The sequence below is a fragment of the Thamnophis elegans genome, chromosome 1, assembly GCF_009769535.1.
Source record: "Thamnophis elegans isolate rThaEle1 chromosome 1, rThaEle1.pri, whole genome shotgun sequence".
Classification (NCBI taxonomy): domain Eukaryota; kingdom Metazoa; phylum Chordata; class Lepidosauria; order Squamata; family Colubridae; genus Thamnophis; species Thamnophis elegans.
This window is the reverse complement of record NC_045541.1, coordinates 170,770,715-170,791,273: the sequence shown is the minus strand read 5'-3', so window position 1 is coordinate 170,791,273 and position 20,559 is coordinate 170,770,715. Positions and strand designations below refer to the sequence as shown.

The window sequence follows — 20,559 nt, the reverse complement described above, 5'->3', positions numbered from 1 at the left end:
CTTTTCTTTCTTTCTTTCTTCTTTCTTTTTTCTTTCTTTTTTTCTTCTTTTCTTTCTTTTTTGTTGGTGGTGTTGGATATATGTCTGTCTGTCTGTCTGTCTGTCTGTCTGTCTGTCTGTCTGTCTATCTATCTATCTATCTATCTATCTATCTATCTATCTACCTACCTACCTACCTACCTACCTACCTACCTACCTACCTACTTACCTACCTACCTACCTATGTATTATCTATCTATCTACCTATCTATCTATTATCTATCTATCTATCATCTATCTATCTATCTATCTATCTACCTACCTACCTACCTACCTACCTACCTACCTACCTACCTACCTACCTACCTACCTACCTTCATCATCTATCTGTCATCTATCTAAAGTGTTTTTGTCAAAGCACCTGGTATGCCTAAATTTGGGAGGAGCATGCCAGGAAGCACTTACGTAATCATTCCCCTGGCTCAGCTGATAAAATAGAAGAACTTGTGGCTTAGAGATTAATATAACTGCCTAAGATGTAAAACAGTCCAAGTTCAAATCTCAGTAAGAGTATGGCTAGTTGATGAGAGCTAAATAGCTTGAAATAGATCTATACTAGTCTCCCTTCATTTATTTATGAGCAAAAATTCAACACACACACACACACCCCACACACACCCCACACACCATTCATATATATATATATATGAAAATACTGAATTCTGCTCCCATGTACAATATGACTTTAATTTTATTTATTATTAAATTACATTTTTATAATTAGATTTAATATTACAATTAAGTTTAATTAATTCATACATATTTATTTCAAGGCAGTATTCATAATGCTCTTGCCTCCTATTTTCCCCCAACCACTAGCCTGGTTTGATTAACTGACCTGAGGTTATACTTCTAGTTCATGCTATGGGAACGTGATGATCACTCATGTCAACTCATCTCCTGTGAGGCTTTGAGCTCCCAAAATAAGGATGGGATAAAAGTTCAATCATTAATAAATGATACAAAGGAAATAGTTCAGTCTCTGACAGCTTTAGTCAAAAGGATCCGTTTGCAGGTGGTGCCTGAAACCTTATTTCAAGGTTGAAATACTGCAGACCATCCAAAGATTCTGCCAGATGTTATGGTCTCCCCTGGACTGGCCATTTCTATCCTTTCTTTTGGCTATGGCTACTGTAGGGACTTTTTGGCCTCCAACCTTCAAGGTTTTATTTTGTGACCCGAACATAATACAATGACTTACAAATAGTTGTAGAGTTCATTCAAGGCCTCTTTCCATTTTTCTGAGGACCTGCAGAAAAGGAACCAAGAACGTGGAAATGTAAGCGAGAAGGATATCATAAGGACATATACCATGTTCCCCCATAAATACGACCTACCCTGAAAACAACCCTGTTCCGGCCCTCCTCCGTACGGTGAGTCACGCCGACACAAGGTTACTGTTAGCCATGCTTTATTCACAGTAATTACTCACAGACAAGACTTTGGCAGCAACCCAGACTCCCACAGATAAGAGATACACACAAGAGCTTTTCCAGCTTAGTAAACGGTTGTGTCCTGCAAAAGGTCTCCTCTCAAAGTCTCTTCTTATATACTCTCTTGGGAGAAGCCAAATCACAACCACCTGGGCCTGATTATCGTCTATGTCTCCGTAATTGCTGCCTACGCTTCTCCGCCTTTCTCTGCCTGGCATCCAGGCCAACTCCCTTTGCTCCTCCCCACTGCTCCAGGGCCTGACGTCAGGGACAAACTCCCTTTGGCTTTCACTGCTACTCCATGCCTCAGGCGCCTTCTGGTGGCCAACCAGCCTCTCAGGTCCCTGCTCCGAGTCTGCACCCTGCCCAGGGCCCTCCACATCTTCCAGAGCCGACTCATAGGATCCCTCACTATTGGAGTCTGTCGGCAGCTCCAATGGCTCCTGCTGGGCCACAACAAACGCCTAGTCCGATTTTCATGGCTGCACCTAATATAAGCTCTACCTCCCAAAATAGGCCCTAGTTAAGCCCTTCCCATCAGTCTGGTTGTATGAGGTGAGGCGAGTGCAGGTGTAAAAATCAAGCTAGGGTGTGGGGGGGGATGGAGCTGCCCCATATGCCCCACACCCGCTTACATTAGGACTGCTGCAGCCAGGCCTCCCATGCCTCGACACCTGTCGTGCGGTAGCCCCCTTCTTCTGCATTCGCTTGCGGCTCCTCGTGGCCAAACACCATGTGGCGCATTGGATCTTTGCCACTGCTTGTGACAGGACTGCATAGCTCATCACACTGGTGCTGCCACTTGTGCACAATGCACGGGTGGGTTCCAGCTGCTGTTACTGCCGGTTCACTCAGGGATGCGCTGCGCACTCTTACACACACATGCACAGTACAAACAAAATTGCTTCTGCACATGCACAGAAGCAAAAAAACAAGAACGAGAGAATTGGTTCGGGGGTGTGGCAGGCGAGTTACTACCTACTCGGCCAAACTGGTCTAAATCAGTAGGAACCCACCTCTGCCACAATGGCACAATGGGCACACAGCTTCCTGCATGGTTGGACAGTGGCGCAACAGGTGTCAGGGCGTAGGAGTCATGGCTGCAGTGGTCCTAAGGTAAGTGGGTAAGACATGCCCCCAAAATAAGACCTGGTGCTTATTTGGGGCTGAAAAGAAAATAACACAGGGTCTTATTTTTCAGGGGAACAAAGTAAAAGCTTAATCTTAAATTAACCACCTAATAAATTGGTTTACCTTATTTTTCGGAGTATAAGACGCCAAGATTTTGAAGAGGCAATTTAAAAAAAAAGTTTTTGCACTCTGCAGACCTCCCCAAAATGGCCCGTTGTTTTGTGAAAATGGACACTTTTTTTTTTTTAAAAAGGGCATGCATAGCCTTTTGGAGGCTGATAGAGTGCTTCTGGTGGCTGGGGGGGGGGAAATTGAGCAAAGAACAGCCCATTTTTTCTCATTTCTGCCCCCCCAGTCCCCAGGATCACTCTGAAAGTCTCCTAAAGGCTATGCACGGCCATTTTGGTGAAAGGGTTTCTGGGGCAAAAAAAAAGGTGTATTCAGTGTATAAGACGCACCCAGATTTTCAGCCTCTTTTTTGAGGGAAAAAGGTGCGTTTTTATACTCCGAAAAACAGTATTTATTAAGAAAATTAATATGGCCATCCAACTCACTCACAGTGACGCTTTGATAAATATCCACAAACTTTCAGAAAATCCCTGACAATCAGTCCAGGACAGCGCAACCAACACAAGAATGACACTGATGTAATGACATCACATCAAGAATATCTTAGAAACCATCGACCCCTACAAGCACATGGAATCAATCCTTGTCATTTGAATCATTCCCTCAAACTATTGTTGCATGTTTTCGTACCATTTCATGGTTATCTTTGGCTGCTTCCTTCCTATCTACCATATTGTGGACCACTTCATCCTTGGTTTATTGAACTGCACAACTGCCCAAAAGCTGCCTTAGGAGGACTTTCCCACTTCTGAGGTTTGTGGATATCAGGCTGGAACCTCATCATGACTAAGATAAGATGATGCCTGTTGGAATGTTTATGTTGATACGTGAAGGTTGTGGGAAGACAGGAAAGTAATCAAAGAGGGGCCAGAAGCCAGATCTAAATCAGTCTTTTTTTTAACCTGGACAACTTTAAGGTGTGGGCCTTCAACTCCCAAAATTCTGGCTGGGGAATTCTGAGAGTTAAAGTCCACACACTTTAAAGTTGCTGAGTTTGAAAACACTGGATGAAATAATCAGAAATAAAAGCTAAGATGTTGCAGGTTTATTTTATAAGCAGCAACTTAGCCCAGGTGGCAGGAAACAATCATTCTTATTTTCTCGATCTTCCCTAGACGGTGAGGCTTGATAGCAGTGAGAGGCAGAACTGGTGCATGCCATACTAAACCTTTGGCCAAATAGAATACAGGGCAGGGCATAACCTTTCCTAGGGGGTCACAGCAAGATCGACAGCAGTTTTACAACTTCCGCGACACCTCATTTTAAAGCCCATAAAAAACTGAATTGAATGAGCTATTAAATGTTAAATTTGCTTTAAGAATGGCTGGAAAATTCATTCGGAAGAACAAAGGATCATTGACAGAATAAAATGCATTGCCTTTCGAGAGGCTCGCGATGCTGGAGCGACGTTTATCAATCGAAAATGGATTGCAAACAAATTGAAACGTCATCCGGATTGGGTTACTGATAATTGGAACAAAACAGCCCAAGAATGTTTCACAAAATTTGGAGAAGGGCGTACTCTGCAACTATCCCAAGAAAGCAAAGCCATCATTGCAACTGGCAGTCGCAAACAACGAAAAGGAAACCGAAAAGTGGCCCAAGAAATCCTTCAAATTCGTGGAAAACGAGTTGATCAAAGGACAATCGGCCGATATCGAGAACGAGAAGGTTTGAAGCCATTCCACGTCATTTGCAAACCATTGAAAACTCAAACCACGTTCAAGATCGGCTTTGGTTGTGCGATTGGTTGTCTGAATGGACCGAGGAAGATTTTCTTCATTTGGCGCCATCTGACGAATTCTTCGTTTATGCCATTCGAAAACGAATTTCCAGAACGATCGAATTTGGGCTAAAGACGTCGACGACATCGCCAAACATGAACAATATCGACAAATCGTTCGCAATCCGACTTGCATCGGGATTTTCGTCATTTTCACAGCCAAGAAACTGCATTGGGTTTTGAAGGATAAGGGGAATCCTGGGATGGCAGTTATTTCCGTGAGAAAATTTTATTGGAGAATGTCATTCCATTTCTCAGTGATCCAGACAATGTCTTGGTGGTTGGTGAGGCTGTCTTTCTTCATGACAAAGCTCCTTGCATGCGTGCAAATGCGACTCAGCAATTGTTAAAGGAAAACAATGTCGAATTTGGGGCAATGACGTCTGGCCGGGAAATTCGCCAGATCTCAATCCGGCAGAGAACATTGGGGCCATAATTAAGGATGAAGTGGAAGCTCTGATGATTCAGGAGCAAGGTCAAAATCGATATTCGGTTGAAACTTTGAGAATGAATTTGGAAACTGTGTTTGAAAAATCTGGAAAATCGAACGGAACTGTTTGAAGATTTGTTGTGTTCTTATCCACCTCGTTTGAATGCTGTTCGAAGGGCTAATGGTGGTCATACTGACTATTAAATCGTGTCAATAAACTCAGTTTTTGATGGGCTTTCGAATGTGTATGAATTATTTGTGTTGTTATTACAAGTGTTTGCTGTGACCCCCTAGGAAAAGGTTATGCCCCGCCCTGTAGAATAGAATAGAATTCTTTATTGCCAAGTGTGATTGGACACACAAGGAATTTGTCTTTGGTGCCTATGCTCTCAGTGTACATAAAAAGACAAGATACATTTGTCACCAATCATAAGGTACCAAACTTAATGATAGTCATAGGGTACAAATAAGCAATCAAATCATATTGGGAAACAATCAATATAAATCGTAAGAATACAAAGCACAAAGTTACAGTCATACAGTCATAAGTGGGAAGAGATGACTGCGATAGGAACGATGAGAAGATTAATAGTTGGTCAGACTTAGTAAATAGTTGACAGTGTGGAGGGATAGAATAGATGAACGCAACATTTACAATAATTAGTCCACATACAGTATGCCATTTTTCTCACTGTCTATTGTTTATTATTGTTTAGAATAAGGGCTATCTTTGCAGCCCTAAACTTCAAACTTCTCAACAATTAGCAGGAAGGGAGGAGGGAAGAAGGAAGGAAGAAGAACAGAAGGAAGGAAGGACGAACAGAAGGAAGGAAGAACAGAAGGAAGGAAGGAAGGAAGGGAGGAAGAAGGAAGGAAAGAAGGAAGGAAAGAAAGAAGGAAGGAAGGAAGGAAGAAAAGGAAGGAAGGAGGAAGGAAGGAAAGAATGAGGCAGGAAGGAGGACAGAAGGAAGGAAGGAAAGAGAAGGAAGGAAGGAAGGAAGAAAAGGAAGGAAGGAGGAAGGAAGGAAAGAAAGGACAGAAGGAAGGAAGGAAAGAAGGAAGGAAGAAAGAAGGAAGGAAGCAAAGAAGGAAGGAAGGACAGAAGGAAGGAAGAACAGAAGGAAGGAAGAAAGGGAGGAAGAAGGAAAGAAAGAAGGAAGGAAGGAAGGACAGAAGGAAGGAAGGAAGAGGGAAGGAGGAAAGAAAAAGAGAAAGAAAGAGAAGGAAGGAAGGAAGGACAGAAGGAAGGAAGGAAGAAAGAAGGAACGAAGGAATAGGAAGGAAGGAAGGAAGGAAGGGAGGAAGGAAGGAAAGGAAGGAAAAACAGAAGGAAGGAAGGACAGACAGAAGGAAGGAAGGACGGAGGAAGGAAGGACAGAAGAAAGGAAGGAAGAAAGATGAAGGAAAGAAGGAAGGAAGGCAGGAAAAATGATCCATACTCGCAATTATAGCCAAAGCAAGTTGGTTTGGTTACATTGCACGTCTCACAGGAGATAGCTTCATAGTGGTTACGCCTGGAAAAGACGAAACAGGGCAAATTAATTCTTCACCAAAAGAAAAGATGTAATATTTTATATCAATATACACAGGCATGTCCACACGTGCACGCGCACACACATATACATGCACACTCTGCTCGAATAAAAGAATAATATTCCACCCACCCAAAAATGTTACAGAGCTGGGAAACAAAGGCTTTCTGGAATCTCGAAGAGCTGTTGGTTGGTTGGTTATATTTTGTACTTCTTAAATGCTCACCTCTTCAGGTGGAAGGGAGAACTATTAAGGCAGTGCAGTGGGCTTGGTTCAAGAGTGGAAGGTCCTTTAAAACAGGGGTCTGAAACCTCGGCAACGTTAAGACTTGTGGACTTCAACTCCCAGAATTCCTCAGCCAGCTGGAATTCTGGGAGTTGAAGTCCACAAGTCTTAAAGTTGCCAAGGTTGGAGACCCCTGCTTTAGAAGGCATGGACCCGGAACTCCTTTCTGGCACTCCTTAAAGCAGCTGCATCACTATGGCTGTTCACTGAAGCAGAATCCCCCCAAAAGACCTCTTTGGTTTAAGGACCTGGGGACAGGCATACATCAGTGGTGGGTTTCAATTTTGTTTTACTACCAGTTTGCTCGTGCACGCTCACATGCCTGCGCACACACGCAACGTTTCTGTACACATGCAGAAGCATCTGGATGGGTGGCCGGAGATAGATAGATAGATTGTTTATTTATATGCCGCCCTTTTCCCTGGGGGACTCAGGGCGGCTCACAATCAAAAGCAGACTTTTACATATAAGACAGTACATGATAAAAACGCAACATTCATACCATTCGGGCGGGTAACCAATCTTTAGCCCCAGGCCTGACGGGATAGCCAAGATTCTAAGGGCTGTGCGGAGGACTGGAGGGTGGTGAGGGTACGAAGCTCCATGGGGAGATCGTTCCATTGGGTCGGGGCTACCACCGAGAAGGCTCTCCTCCGCGTGGTGGCCAGTCGGCATTGGCAAGCGGATGGAACTCGGAGGAGGCCTAAACGATGAGATCTAATGGGTCGTGTGGAGGTGATCAGCAGTAGGCGGTCTCTCAAGTACCAGATCCACTAACATGAAGGGCTTTATAGGTGGCAAGTAGCACCTTGAAGCGTATCCGGAGATCGACAGGTAGCCAGCGCAGCTCGCGGAGGATAGGTGTTACGTGGGGTGAAACGCGGTGCACTCACGATCGCTCGCGGGCTGCATTCTGGACTAGCTGAAGTCGCTGAATCCTCCTCAAGGGCAGCCCCATGTAGAGCACATTGCAGTACTCCAGCCTAGAGGTCACAAGGGCCCGATTGACTGTTGTGAGAGCCTCCCGGTTCAGGTAGGGGCGCAACTGGTGCACCAGGCGAACCTGGGCAAATGCCCCCCTGGTCACAGCTGACAAATGGTGTTCGAAAGTCAGCTGTGGGTCCAGGAGGACTCCCAAGTTGCCGAACCCTGTCTGGAGGGGTTATACTGTTTGACCCCCCAGCCTGAGAGATGGAATATTTGCCAATTGGCGGGAGGGAAACACAACAGCCACTCGGTCTTAATCCGGGTTGAGTACAAGTTTGTTAGCCCTCATCCAGTCCCTAACAGCTTCAAGTCCCTGGTTCATCAGTCCACCGCTTCATTGAATTGGCACGGGGCGGACAGCTACAGCTGGGTGGCTCCTGCCACCACCACTAAGGTTCACCTAATCTCGGCCGAACTAGGAGCAACCCACCACTGGCATACATCCCTGCCAGGAGTGTCCACAGAGTGTGGCAAAAAGACAACAACAACAAGATGGTAGCCACAATCTATGACCAACAGTCCCTGTTTTCTAGGTGTATCATTTGTTCCATCTTGACTATTTTGACCAAATCCTGCAGATACCCTTCATCTCTGGATACATCCACGTACCTTCTTGCCTTCACATCTATAATGCTCTGTAGCTGAGTTGGTAGGTGAGATGCTCTCCCTTGAACCAAAACAACTGCCAATGTCATCAAACCCTGGCTTGCCTATTCGTTGACCAGTCTTATAGACCACTGAGGAATGCGGCGGCTCAGTGGCTAAGACACCAAGTTTGTCGATGAGAAAGGTTGGCAGTTCAGTGGTTCGAATCCCTAGCGCCGCGTAACAGAGTGAGCTCCCGTTACTTGTCCCAGCTTCTGCCAACCTAGCAGTTCAAAAGCACGTAAAAATTCAAGTAGAAAAAACAGGGACCACTTTTGGTGGAAAGGTAACAGCATTCTGTGTGCCTTCAGCGTTTAGTCATGCCGGCCACATGACCATGGAGACGTCTTCGGCTCTTCGGCTTTGAAACAGTGATGAGCACCGCCCCTAGATTCAGGAACAACTAGCACATATGTGCGAGGGGAATTTTTACCTTTACCTTTATAGACTGCTGACTGCAACAGACTCAAGGAACCCCCCCCCCACAAAAAAAATCAATATTAAATCCTGGTGAGAGAAATCCTGTGTATCCCCCACTCAGAGGTGGGTTCCTACCAGTTCGGATTGGTTCAGCCGAGTAGGTAGTAACTCGGCCTGCCACGCCCCTGAACTGGTTCTATCGGTAGCGCCTTTTTGTTTCTGCGCATGCGCAGAAGCATTTTTTTGCTATTGTGCATGCGTGTGTAGCACGCATCAAGTGCGTGCACACCTAAAGTGCATCCCTGAGCGAACTGGCAGTAGCAGAAGCCAGAACTCAACCCTGCCCCCACTAAACACCCCTCTTGGCTGTTTTCTGAACTCGTGCTAGAGCCCATCCTCAGTGAATTTCTCACTGAGAGAGAAATTCACTGAGGGATGGGCTCCAGCACGAGTTCAAAAGCTCAGAAGACTTAACCTCTGGTCCCAATGACCGACGCAGATTGGATCCTGCAACATTATCCCACGACACAGATATTTGCCTTCATTCGTGTCTCCTGAATCACGGCAAGAAAGGTGCCATTTGAACCTTCAGACACGAGATGGTTCTGAGGGGACCACGAATGAAAGCGACAGAGTGTGCAGAATCTCTCCATTGTTTTGAAGGATAACTCTCCTCCCCCACTTACCGCAGTGGTTTTCGCATTTGATTCTGCCTAAGAGAGAGGAGAAAAAGATTTCAACAGTTAACCAAGCTGAAGCATTCCATCCATTCACTGTGTATTCCTTTGCAGATCTACTCAGAAGTAAACACCACTGCAATTTTTGAAAAGTTTTTTGATAGGTAACCAGAGGTGGTATTCAGCGGTTCTGACCGGTTTCTGGTGAACCAATAGGGGAAATTTTGAGTAGTTCAGAGAACTGGCAAATACCACCTCTGACTGGCCCTGCCTCCAAACTATTTGCTGCCTTCTGAATCCCAGCTGATCGGCTGGGTCTTCTTTTGTTGCCCTGCACAGGAGAATGGAGCTGGAAAGCAGATTAGTGGGGTGGAGTCGGAATGGGGATTTTGCAGTGTACTTCCCCTGCCACGCCCACCAAGCCATGCCACGTGATGCCACACCCACAAAGCCAGAACTGGTAGTGAAACTTTTGAATCCCACCACTGTTAAGGTAACCGAGGAACCGCTCAACAGGCAGAAGATTCGTGCTTTTCAGTTGCATTTATTGGAATTATCTTCAATAAATTTTACCTTGGAAGAAGCATTCCCACCAACTGCCACATCAAAAGAGGATTTCATCTTTGAAGATCTATTGCCGGTTGCTCGATTTAAGGGAAACATACCCACCCGGTGCCATCTTAGAAGAAGGGGCAGATCAGCAACCCGTCTTGGGAGATTCCACTGGCCTGGCATTAGAGGATGCTCAATTTTAGAAGAGGCATCTCCTCTTCGTGGTCCATGTTAAAGCAGGCCCTGCCTTAGAAGAGGCATCCCCATCGTCTATCAAACTAATTCAGAACAGAAGAAGGAAAACTCACTTTCAACGATAGCGTCCTGGAGCATTCTGATTTGTTCTTCAAAAACAGAGTCCAGTTTTTGGGGAAGATCCCCTGGGAAACCAAGAGATCCAACAGGTCAGAAATATGAGAGCAGAACAACAAACCAGCATTATTGTCAAGCTATCAGCCACCCAACCAAATGCAATTAGTCAACAGAATATTTTTTTTCCAATTGCTATTTATGGGTGCGAAACCTGGACTCGGAAAAAGGCAGATGGGAGAAGGGTGGAAGGCTTTGAACTGTGGTGCTGGAGACAATCATTACCATAGACTGCAACAAAGTCCTAGACCCATGATGGCGAATCTATGGCACAGGTGCCACAGGTGGCATGTGGAACCCTCTCTGCGGGCACGCGAGCCATTGCCCCAGCTCCACTACGCATGTGTGTACCTCCCACCGGCAAGGTGATTTTCGGGTCTCTGCCACACAGTGAAAGTGCAGGGGGTCACGCGTAGATGTTGGTTCCTGCCGGTTCAGCCCGGTTTCACCGAGTAGGTAATAACTTGGCCAGACATGTGCCCGAGCTGGTTCTATCCTCGGCATTGCCATCTTGATTTTCTGTTCTGCACATGCGCAGAACTATCTTCATTGAAAAAATGTATTTTTTTCCTTTTCTAATGTGCGCCTGCGCAACCTTTTTAGGTGCAAATGCACACGCATGTGGAGCATGTTCTGGTATGCGCACAAGTGAAGTTAGCGCATGCAAAAAAAATTGTGTGCCGAACTGGTAGTAATGCTGGCAGGAACTCACACCATGTCACATGTGCATGTGCAGGGGGGAGGGGGAGCATGGGGTAGCATGTGTGCATGCACAGAGATGGCAGGGTGCATGCAGGGTGACACGCGCCCATTGCATTATGGGTGAGGGTACGCGAGTGCGCTCTGTCGCACACGCTTGATTGCTTTCGGCATGCGGTGACAAAAAAGTTAGCCATTATTATTCTAGACCAGAGATGGCGAACCTTTTTTGGCTTGCATGCCATAAGCAGGGGGAGCACAGAGGGGTCATGCACAGGCGTGCCTCACCCATAATGCGCGACTCCCCCATCGCGCATGCGTGCATGACAGACGCAATCCCCCATTTTTTGCATGCTTTTTTCGCCCTCCCCAAGCTCCAGAGGCTTTATAGGAGCCTGGAGAGGGCAAAAACAGCCTCCCCCCCCCCCTGGAGAGCCTCCGGAGGCTTTAGGAGTTTCCCTGTAGCCTCCGAGCCCAAAAAAACAGCCCTACAGGCAAACCGGAAGTTCGGGAACGGACTTCCGGTTTGCTCGTAGGGCTATTTTAGTCTTCCAGAGTCTTCAGGGACCTTCACGAGGCTTCCCTGAAGGCTCTAGACAACTAAAAACAGCCCTATGAGCAAACCAGAAGTAATTTCTGGTTTGTCCATTGGGTTTTTTTTGTCCTCTGGAGCCTTCAGGGAAGCCTCCGGAAGGCCCATGAAGACTCTGGAGGGCTTAAACCGGCCCTAAGAGCAAACCAGAAGTCCGTTCCCAAACTTATGGTTTGCCCGTAGGGCTGTTGTTTTGCACTCCAGGGGCTTCAGGGAAGCTCATGAAGCCTCCAGAGGGCCTCTGGGGTTACAAGTTGGCCACGCCCACCCAGTCACATGACTGACAAGCCATTCCCACTTGGTCACATGGCTGGCAAGCCACTCCCACCCGGTCACATGGCCAGCAAGCCACTCCCACAAAGCAGGCCAACTTGTAAAATGTGGTGAAACTCACTTAACAACGCTCTTGCTTAGCAACCAAAATGTTGGCTCAGAAACTCTGGCATTTGAAGCACGCAAGTCTTAAAGCTGTCAAGTTACAAGGCCCTCACACCCCTAACCCTTCAAAGAAAAAAAAACCCCAGGGGTGTTCAAAGTTGACAGCTTTAAGACTTCTGGACATCAACTCCCAGATTCCTCCTCTCGCTCTTCATCTTGATGATGTGCAAACAGGCGGGGGGAGGGATCTGGATCTGGTTCTAAACGGCACTGTAGATTTGTGGAACCTCTTCTACAGAAGAAGCTAGAACTGGCAGGAACTCTCTCCTGATGCGCACCCACCGCCCTGCGATGCTCCATCTACTCGGCGGATGTCACGCAGGCGCTGTACGCTGCCCGCGTGTATGCAAATGGCCCGGTTGGCTTAAATACAGGTAAGGCCCATGGGCGGTTGGCCCTCCAAAACATGTTCTGGTACGATGGCTGCTGCTCCCAGCTGCAACCGGTACGCCCGTACCGGGGCATACTTCCGGAACCCACCACTGGCGCGGACATGTGTGAGCATGCACAGACATGTGTGGACATGCATGCATATGCAGCAGACACCCAAAGGCCAGCTTGCTGGCGGGAGGTGGAGCATCCCAACACCAGCAGCCTGGCAAGAGGTAAGATCTTTTTCTTTTGTGAGCTTCTGTTTTGTCGTTTGCAGGGAAACAGAAGCTCATGAAAAAAATGCGACAGATCTGACTTGTGGCAATGGTGCGCATGCCAGCAGAGGGGCTCTGCGTTCCACCTCTGGCATGCGTGCCATAGGTTTGCCATCATGGTTCTGGGCACAAAGTCAGCTGAGTGACTTTGGGCTGGTCCCTCTCTTTCAGTCCTCAGAATGCGTCAACAGCAACTAATTCTGAAATCTTACCAAGAAAACTGCCAGGGAATGGTTAAGGCAGTGACCAGGAATCAATACTGACTCATCACTCTTTAAAATTAAAGGTAGTCCTCCACTTACGACTACAATTGGGTCCAAAATTATTGTCAGCCCCGGGGGCCATCTTTTTCTTTGGATCCTCAGGGCTTGCACACTTAGTCAGAGATGAGATCCTACGGTTTAACAACAGCATTGTGCACTCCTGCAGTGTTTACAGAGAAATCACCTTTTGCATTACTGCTGGGGAGGAAAACAACTGAGGATGTCCACTCTGCCATGCCTATCAACTGGGGTTCAGAAAGTCGGAGCGAACTGGTTCCCCCTCCAGCTGACAGTCAGAGCTATCGGTTTGCCCAAACTGGTCCGAATCCACCCCTGCACTTAGCGGGAAACTGAGAGAGGGGATTGCATGGAGTTACAGGGATATCTAGCCATAATAACATTCCTTTCTCAGAGAGTCAAGGACACTTTGCCCTACACCTTGAGTGGTGTGACTGGGAGGCATCTCCAGTTGGGACGGTGCCCGGTTGGACCATGTGATGGACATGTGGGTGCTGGGCAGAGACTTGAACTTACTTTTTGGGTAGGGAAAACCTGGAAACTTTCAGATTCGGGTTTTCCCAGATGCACCAATATGAGATCTCTAATTAAATGGAACTTTGAGGAACTTCTAGCCTCGGAGTCTTCTTTCGTTGGGGGTGTTACTTGGAGCCCTGACATTTATATTGTTAAGTGAAACTTCATTTTATGACTTTTCTTGCTGCTGTTATTAAGTGAATCATTGTAACTGTTAAGGTAGTAACATGGTTGTTAAATGAATCTGGCTTCCCCATTGACTTTGTTTGTCAGAAGGTCACAAAAGCGGATCACATGACCCTATGACACCCCAACCCTCATAAATATGAACCAATTACCAAGCATCTGAATTTGATCATGTAACCATTGGGATGCTGCAATGGTTGTGGGTGTGAAAAAAAGATCATAAGTCACTTTTTTCAGTGCCATTATAATTTTGAACGGTCACTAAATGAAGTGTTGTAAGTTGAGGACCCATGGTTTGAATTTGCACGGGATGCTAGCTTGTTGTTCTGTGTGTCTTGCAAACCCAAGAAGACAAGAGAAAAACAGCTTAAAGTGAATAACACAGAAAGAAGGGGAGTTGAAAGGCGAGTTAAGTAAATTTCATACCAATCCAAGTAAAAGCATTTGCATAAGGTAAAGGTAAAGGTTCCCCTCGCACATATGTGCTAGTCGTTCCTGACTCTAGGGGGCTATGCTTATCTCCGTTTCAAAGCTGAAGATCCAGCACCGTCTCTGTGGTCATGTGGCTGGCATGACTAAATGCCAAAGGTGCACGGAACGCTGTTACCTTCCCACCAAAGGTGGTTAAGAGCCAAGGTGGTGCAGTGGTTAAATGCAGCACTGCAGGCTACTGCTAGATCAGCAGTTCAGCGGTTCAAATCTCACCGGCTCAGGGTTGACTCAGCCTTCCATCCTTCCGAGGTGGGTAAAATGAGGACCCAGATTGTTGGGGGCAATATGCTGACTCTCTGTAAACCGCTTAGAGAGGCCTGAAAGGCCTATGAAGCGGTATATAAGTCTACTGCTATTGCTATTGCTATTGCTATTGGTTCCTATTTTTCTACTTGCATTTTTATGTGCTTTCAAACTGCTAGGTTGGCAGAAGTTGGGACAGGTAACGGGAGCTCAGTCCATTATGTGGCGCTAGGGATTTGAACCACCGAACTGCTGGCCTTTCTGATCAACAAGCTCAGCGTCTTAGCCCCTGAGCCACCGTGTCCCTCATTTGCATCTACCTGATGATTAAATACAGCAAAGGTAATTCACAAGGAAGACAAGAAAATGATTATGAACTGTAGTAATCTGTCTCTATCTCTTTACCTGGTTTGTAGGTGTGGTTTTTGAACAACATATCAAGTTTTCCATACACCGTGGTAGCTATGGTGTGCAACTTCTCCACAGCTGGAGAGAGTGGTTGGGTTGGGGGAAGGAGAAAAAGCAAGAGAATTGTAAACATCCAGCCCATCTCCATCTAGATTTTCTTGGGGAATATCTAAAATCAATCAGTGCTTGATAATAGTGGCAATATGCTACTTATTGTCTTGGAACCAGTGGTTGGATTCAGCCAGTTCGCACCACTTCGGGAGAACCAGTTGTTCACGTTCTGAGCAGTTTGGTGAACTGGTTGTTGGAAGAAATCAGTAGGGCAGAGAAACCGGTTGTTAAATTATTTGAATCCCACCACTGTTTGAAACCTTCCTTTTCTCCCAATCCAGGGAACTAATTCTTGTGGCAGTGAGTTCCAGAAGCTGAACTGTTATTCCATTGAAGGCCTCTTGTATTATAGAGGCAGAATGCTGACTTTCAACAGGCAGCAAGACACAATAATAATAATAATAATAATAATAACAACAACAACAACAACAACAACAGTTAGACTTATATACCGCTTCATAGGGCTTTCAGCCCTCTCTAAGCGGTTTACAGAGTCAGCATATTGCCCCCACAGTCTGGGTCCTCATTTCACCCACCTCGGAAGGATGGAAGGCTGAGTCAACCTTGAGCCGGTGAGATTTGAACCGCCGAACTGCAGATAGCAGTCAGCTGAAGTGGCCTGCAGTACTGCACTCTAACCACTGCGCCACCTCGGCTCTTAGACGCTCCAGATAGTCCCAGACCTTGAACTGTCAACAGGGATCGCCAACTCCCGGCCCACGGCCCACTACTGGGCTGCAGCTCGTTCAGAACTGGGACGCAGAAATGGCAGCCGAATGCAGGCACACACTCCTCCACTTGCACACAGAGAAGGTGGCCAAGTTTGTGCGCTGCTCCATTCGTGCGAGTGCGTGGCATGCTGCCCGCCACTCACGCAAATGAAGCTGCACACACACACACGAGTGCCGCTTGCAGAGAACCATCCCTCTCACCCACCAGTCTGAAAAACCAGAAAAGTTGGAGACCACTGGCTTAGAACATCCCATTCCTACAGATTAAGCTGGTTTGTTATGTCTTAAGTGCCTATTTTTCGGAGTATAAGACGCACTTTCCCCCCCCTCAAAGAGGGTGAAAATTTGGGTGTGTCTTATACACCGAATGTAGCCCTGCCCACCCACCATCCAGCCCACACTTTGGCCTCTGCCTCCCAGCAATTTGCCTCCTTGCAGCAAACAGCAAACAGCCTGTTTCAGTTTCATCTTCAGCACAGCCTGATTACACAAGCAGCTGATTGTCGGTTGGATCGGCCTCTCAACCATCAGCTGTTTCAGCTGCAGGGATTGCCATTGCCTATTGCCCTCTCTGCATGCCCTATTTCCCACCTCCACATTCCATTTTCGGCCTCTGCGCCCTCATTTTCTGCCCATTTTGATCCCCATTGCCTGGAATGGATAGAAAATGGGGCGCACAGAGACCAAAAATGGGGCGTGTGGAGGCTGAAAATGGGATGCAGAAGCCGAAAATGGGGCACAATAGGAGGTGGCAATAGGTTAAGGCAATCTCTGCAGCCTGAAACAGCTGGAGGTCCGACAATCAGCTGCCTGTGCTAATCAGGCTGTGCTGAAACTGAAACTGAAACTGAAACGGGCTGCTTGCTGTTTGCTGCAAGGAGGCAAATTGCTGGGAGGCAGAGGCAGATTTTTTTTTCTTGTTTTCCTCCCCAAAAGCTAGGTGCGTCCTATACTTTGGAGCGTCTTATACTCTAAAAAATACGGTAGCTTGCAACAAACAGAAATCCAACTGGTGAAGCCTCCTTTTCGACTCAGCTACCATATTGGGGAGAGATCCAGTGACTCATAAGAGAAAGGGAGGACCAAATAACCTGGTTCTATGAGCCAGAATGAGTCGGCAACCCTAGTTATACATTGGTTTGGAGAATCTAGGACTGAGCTTTGATGCCCAGAAGAAATAAATATATGGGCCAGCCCTGCTTGGGAGACAACTCACGGATGTCGGGTGCAATCTTGAGATTCAATTCCTTAAGAGTATCTTGAGCCCAGCCCCGCAGCCTGCGTCCTGCCGCTGGGACAACACCGAGCCCCCAAGACTTGCGACTCAACTTTGGGGCATAAGAGGAAAAGTGGCTGGCGAAATTGGGATCGCACTGCAAACAAGCCAGAGAAAGGCGAGGCTCAAGAAGCAGAACAATTGCTAAGGCCATAGAGAGGCTTTCAACCCATTCTTGGCTGCGTTCCTTATTCCAGAACATGACATCCCCAGACCAGACAATGGGGGCCCAGGTGGGGCATTCTGCTTCCATAGAACTCTCCAGAACAGATGCAGCTGTTCCAGAACAGCCACACCCAGTCTGGTGCCCTCCAAGAACTTTGAACTTCAATTCCCAGAATTCCTCACAAGAAGGAAGTCAGGCAGGAATCCTGGTAGTAAAAGATCAATGCCTTTGGAGTCACCGAACTGAACGTGGCGATTCAAGAACCCTTAAATGAATGTTTCTCAAACTTGGTAATTTCAAGTTGTGTGGACTTGAACTCCCAGAATTCTCTAGGCTGAAGTTTCAAGAACTAGCAGCACACATAATACATATTTTGAAACATATGGCTGTTTCTTTTTCTTTTGAAAGGAAGATTGAGATAAAGATTAGTGTATTGTTTTCTACTTGACTGTTTGTCTGGTATTAATCTCTGCTTATCTGGTTGCTTGCTGCAGGAGGGAATGTGTTCTGATCTTCTGTGTGTGAGATTATGGCGTTTTCACTGTGCCTTCTGATTGCTAGTTGGTGTTAGCACATTCTAATCACAAACTAAAGCACTCTATTCGTTTTTTGCCTGTCTCTCCTAAATGGCCTATAAATTTAATAAATAAATAAATAAAAACAGAGGTTGTTACAAGCCCCACATTGTGCGTGGCAGATGACTCCTATTTTTATGCTTGAGCTACTGGGTTGTGTGTTTTACTTAGGATGATTTGAACGGCTTTAGTTGTGTGCTACGGTGAAGCTGTATGGTTGTGAAAGGATTAGAGCATACACAGTGTATAACCTAGTTCAGCTTTTGTTAATTGCTGCTGAGAGGAGCTCCATTGTAACCTAATGTGCCAACTGCAAAGATAAAGTCTCTGGGCCGTATGTGTGTGTGTGTGTGTGTGTGTGTGTGAAATCCACTTACCTTTGCTACAGGTTCGGTAGCAATTTGCATATGCGTGAACACACTTCACTCGCATGCTTCGCTCACACACGCCACCTCTGCGCATGTGCAGGACCATCTGCGCATCGCAGAGCACACCTGTAAAGGTAGGTGAACAGCGGGAGGGGGGATCTGCTATGCCAGGCAATTTAGATTGCCTATGCCACGCCCCTGCTCAAGCAGGAAAATGTATTTCAGACCAGTGACTGTGCAGTCTTTTCTTTAAAACCTCCAGCGATGCAGCGCCCACGATTTCTGAAGGCAAGCTGTTCCACTGGTTAATTGTGCGTTGTGGTTGCACAAGTAGTCCTTGAGATATGACCGTAATGGAGCTTAGGTGGGTTTTGCCCAAAACAGGAAGTAAATCAGGGGTGGTATTCAGCAGGTTCTCACCAGTTCTGGAAAACCGGTAGTGGAAAGTTTGAGTAGTTCAGAGAACTGGTAAATGCCACTTCTGGCTGGCCTCGCCCCATCTATTCTTTGTCTCCTGAGTCCCAGCTGATTGGGAGTAAATGGGCATTTTGCAGTAACTTCCCCCTGCCACGCCCACCATGTCATGCCACGCCCACAGAACCGGTAGTAAAAAAAATTGAATCCCACCACTGAAGTAAATGCCATTTTCCAGCAAAACCTTAGTAAATTGTAATTACTTGCCCCAGGCACTGTATCTAGCTGTAGGAAGTTATCATCCAGACTTCTCCCAGAAAAATGAAATATCCTAGGAAATATTGAAAAGGCAGAATATTTCTCTGGATGTGAAAAGGAAGAAACATGTTGTAAAAGACAGAATAGCTGCCTGCAGCTTCCTGCCCATCCCCCTTTGTCATGAGCCATTAAAGCCCGAGTTACTCCACTTTACATAATAAAGAGTTCTCCCCTTCCGCTCCAGAGTGATGGGATTAAGGCATAACCCAACACGCCACATGGCATCTGAGACCTCAACCAAACCTGGATTCAAAATGCAGCCTAGAGAGTTGCCCCTGCATGGCCCCTTGGGAGTCTGACAACCAATCAGAATACAAGCTCAAGATCAAAGGCCAGAGAGGGACTCAGCATCTCAGCCTCCCTTCTCTTCTTCTCCACCAACATTGAAGCATGTGATCCCCCTTTTCTGTTCAGGACTCAAGCCATGTGGTCCTGTCCACCATTAAAACCATATTTCAAGCAGCTTCCATGTCTCCAGTATCTTTTTCCCCACTTGGAGCCGAACCCAGAAGGACATTTCTTCCAACATAGCCATACATGAAGGCTGGTTGCTGAAAAGCCAAATATGATCATTTGACTGCAGGGGAGGAAAGAATATCATAACTTCAAAATCAGATCATAAGTAGCTTTGGGTGGGTGGGGGCTCATCATAACTTTGAACAGTTGCTCAATGACCATCCATAAATCTATCTTAAATTGCCACCCTTGGATGCTTTCACTAGTTCCGGATCTATGAATTTGCTAAATTATTTATTTGATAAATGTATTTGCTGCCCATCTCGTCGTGGCTTACAACCGTAAAATGGAAAAAATAATGAAAATGTTAACATAACAGTAGCAAAAGCAATGAAACAATCAAGGAGAGTACAATAATATGAATTAAAAGAATGAATATGAATACGAAGGTGACACGGAATTTTATCTTCTATTTTAGATGAGGGATGCGGTGGCCCAGTGGCTAAGTCGATCAGAAAGGTCGGCAGTCCGAATCCCTAACGGAGTGAGCTCCCATTACTTGTCCCAACTTCTGCCAATCTAACAGTTCGAAAGCATGTAAAAATGCAAGTAGAAAAATAGGAACCACCTTTGGTGGGAAGGTAACAGCGTTCTGTGCGCCTTCGGTGTTTAGTCATGCCGGCCACATGAGATGTCTTCGGACAGCTTTGGCTCTTTGGCTTTGAAACAGAGATGAGCATCGTCCCCTAGAGTCGGGAACGACTAGCACATACGTGCAGAGGGAAACCTTTATCTTTATTTCATTTCATTTTCTGTAGATTCTGTAGTGGGAATTGCTAGAAAAATGCCCAAGCTTTTTAATGTATCCTTTGGATATTATCTTTGTATATTGGGTTCCCCCATAACCAATTTAATGTAAGTGTTGATAAATTGAAGTGGCAACTTAAGTGCTTTTAACCATATCCTTTATTCCTTCCCTGTTGCGGTTGGGGGTGGGGTGGAATAAAATAGAAAGAGCCATCAGGAAGAGTGAGCCAAAAAGGGGGGAAAAAAGCAGAACAGAAATCTAGCAAAATCAAAATAAACCTTCACCCATCTACCTCCTCTGTCCACTTGAGAGGCCGTGTAGGGCAATTTAAAAAAAAACCGCTTGATTTTTCCAGGGAAGGATTTCCGGGAAGGGAATTCCCCACCCTGTGTCATCCTTACAAGCAAAAGATACGGGTCTT

At 46.3% G+C, this 20,559-nt stretch overlaps 1 protein-coding gene across 1 annotated transcript; it reads right to left on the bottom strand.

The window, feature by feature from the left end:
* Positions 1-1,236: 1,236 nt before the first annotated feature.
* On the bottom strand, positions 1,237-18,206 carry LOC116506466 (izumo sperm-egg fusion protein 4-like). The gene is made up of 7 exons (XM_032214233.1): positions 18,152-18,206; positions 16,974-17,309; positions 14,913-14,993; positions 10,353-10,424; positions 9,498-9,528; positions 6,385-6,459; positions 1,237-1,288 (listed from the first exon to the last, which is right to left on the bottom strand). The coding sequence occupies exons 1-7, from the start codon at positions 18,204-18,206 to the stop codon at positions 1,237-1,239; spliced, it is 702 nt and encodes a 233-aa protein (XP_032070124.1).
* Positions 18,207-20,559: the final 2,353 nt, after the last annotated feature.

Bases quoted from the DNA above. Each gene is read 5' to 3' on its own strand.
- LOC116506466 (XM_032214233.1), bottom strand. From the start codon at position 18,206: ATGCGAGTGAAGTGTGTTCACGCATATGCAAATTGCTACCGAACCTGT. The intron at 17,310-18,151 runs GTAAGTGGATTT...GTTCTGGAACAG, and splicing joins CTACCGAACCTGTAGCAAAG to CTGCATCTGTTCTGGAGAGT. The intron at 14,994-16,973 runs GTGAGTTGTCTC...CACTCTCTCCAG, and splicing joins CAAGATTGCACCCGACATCC to CTGTGGAGAAGTTGCACACC.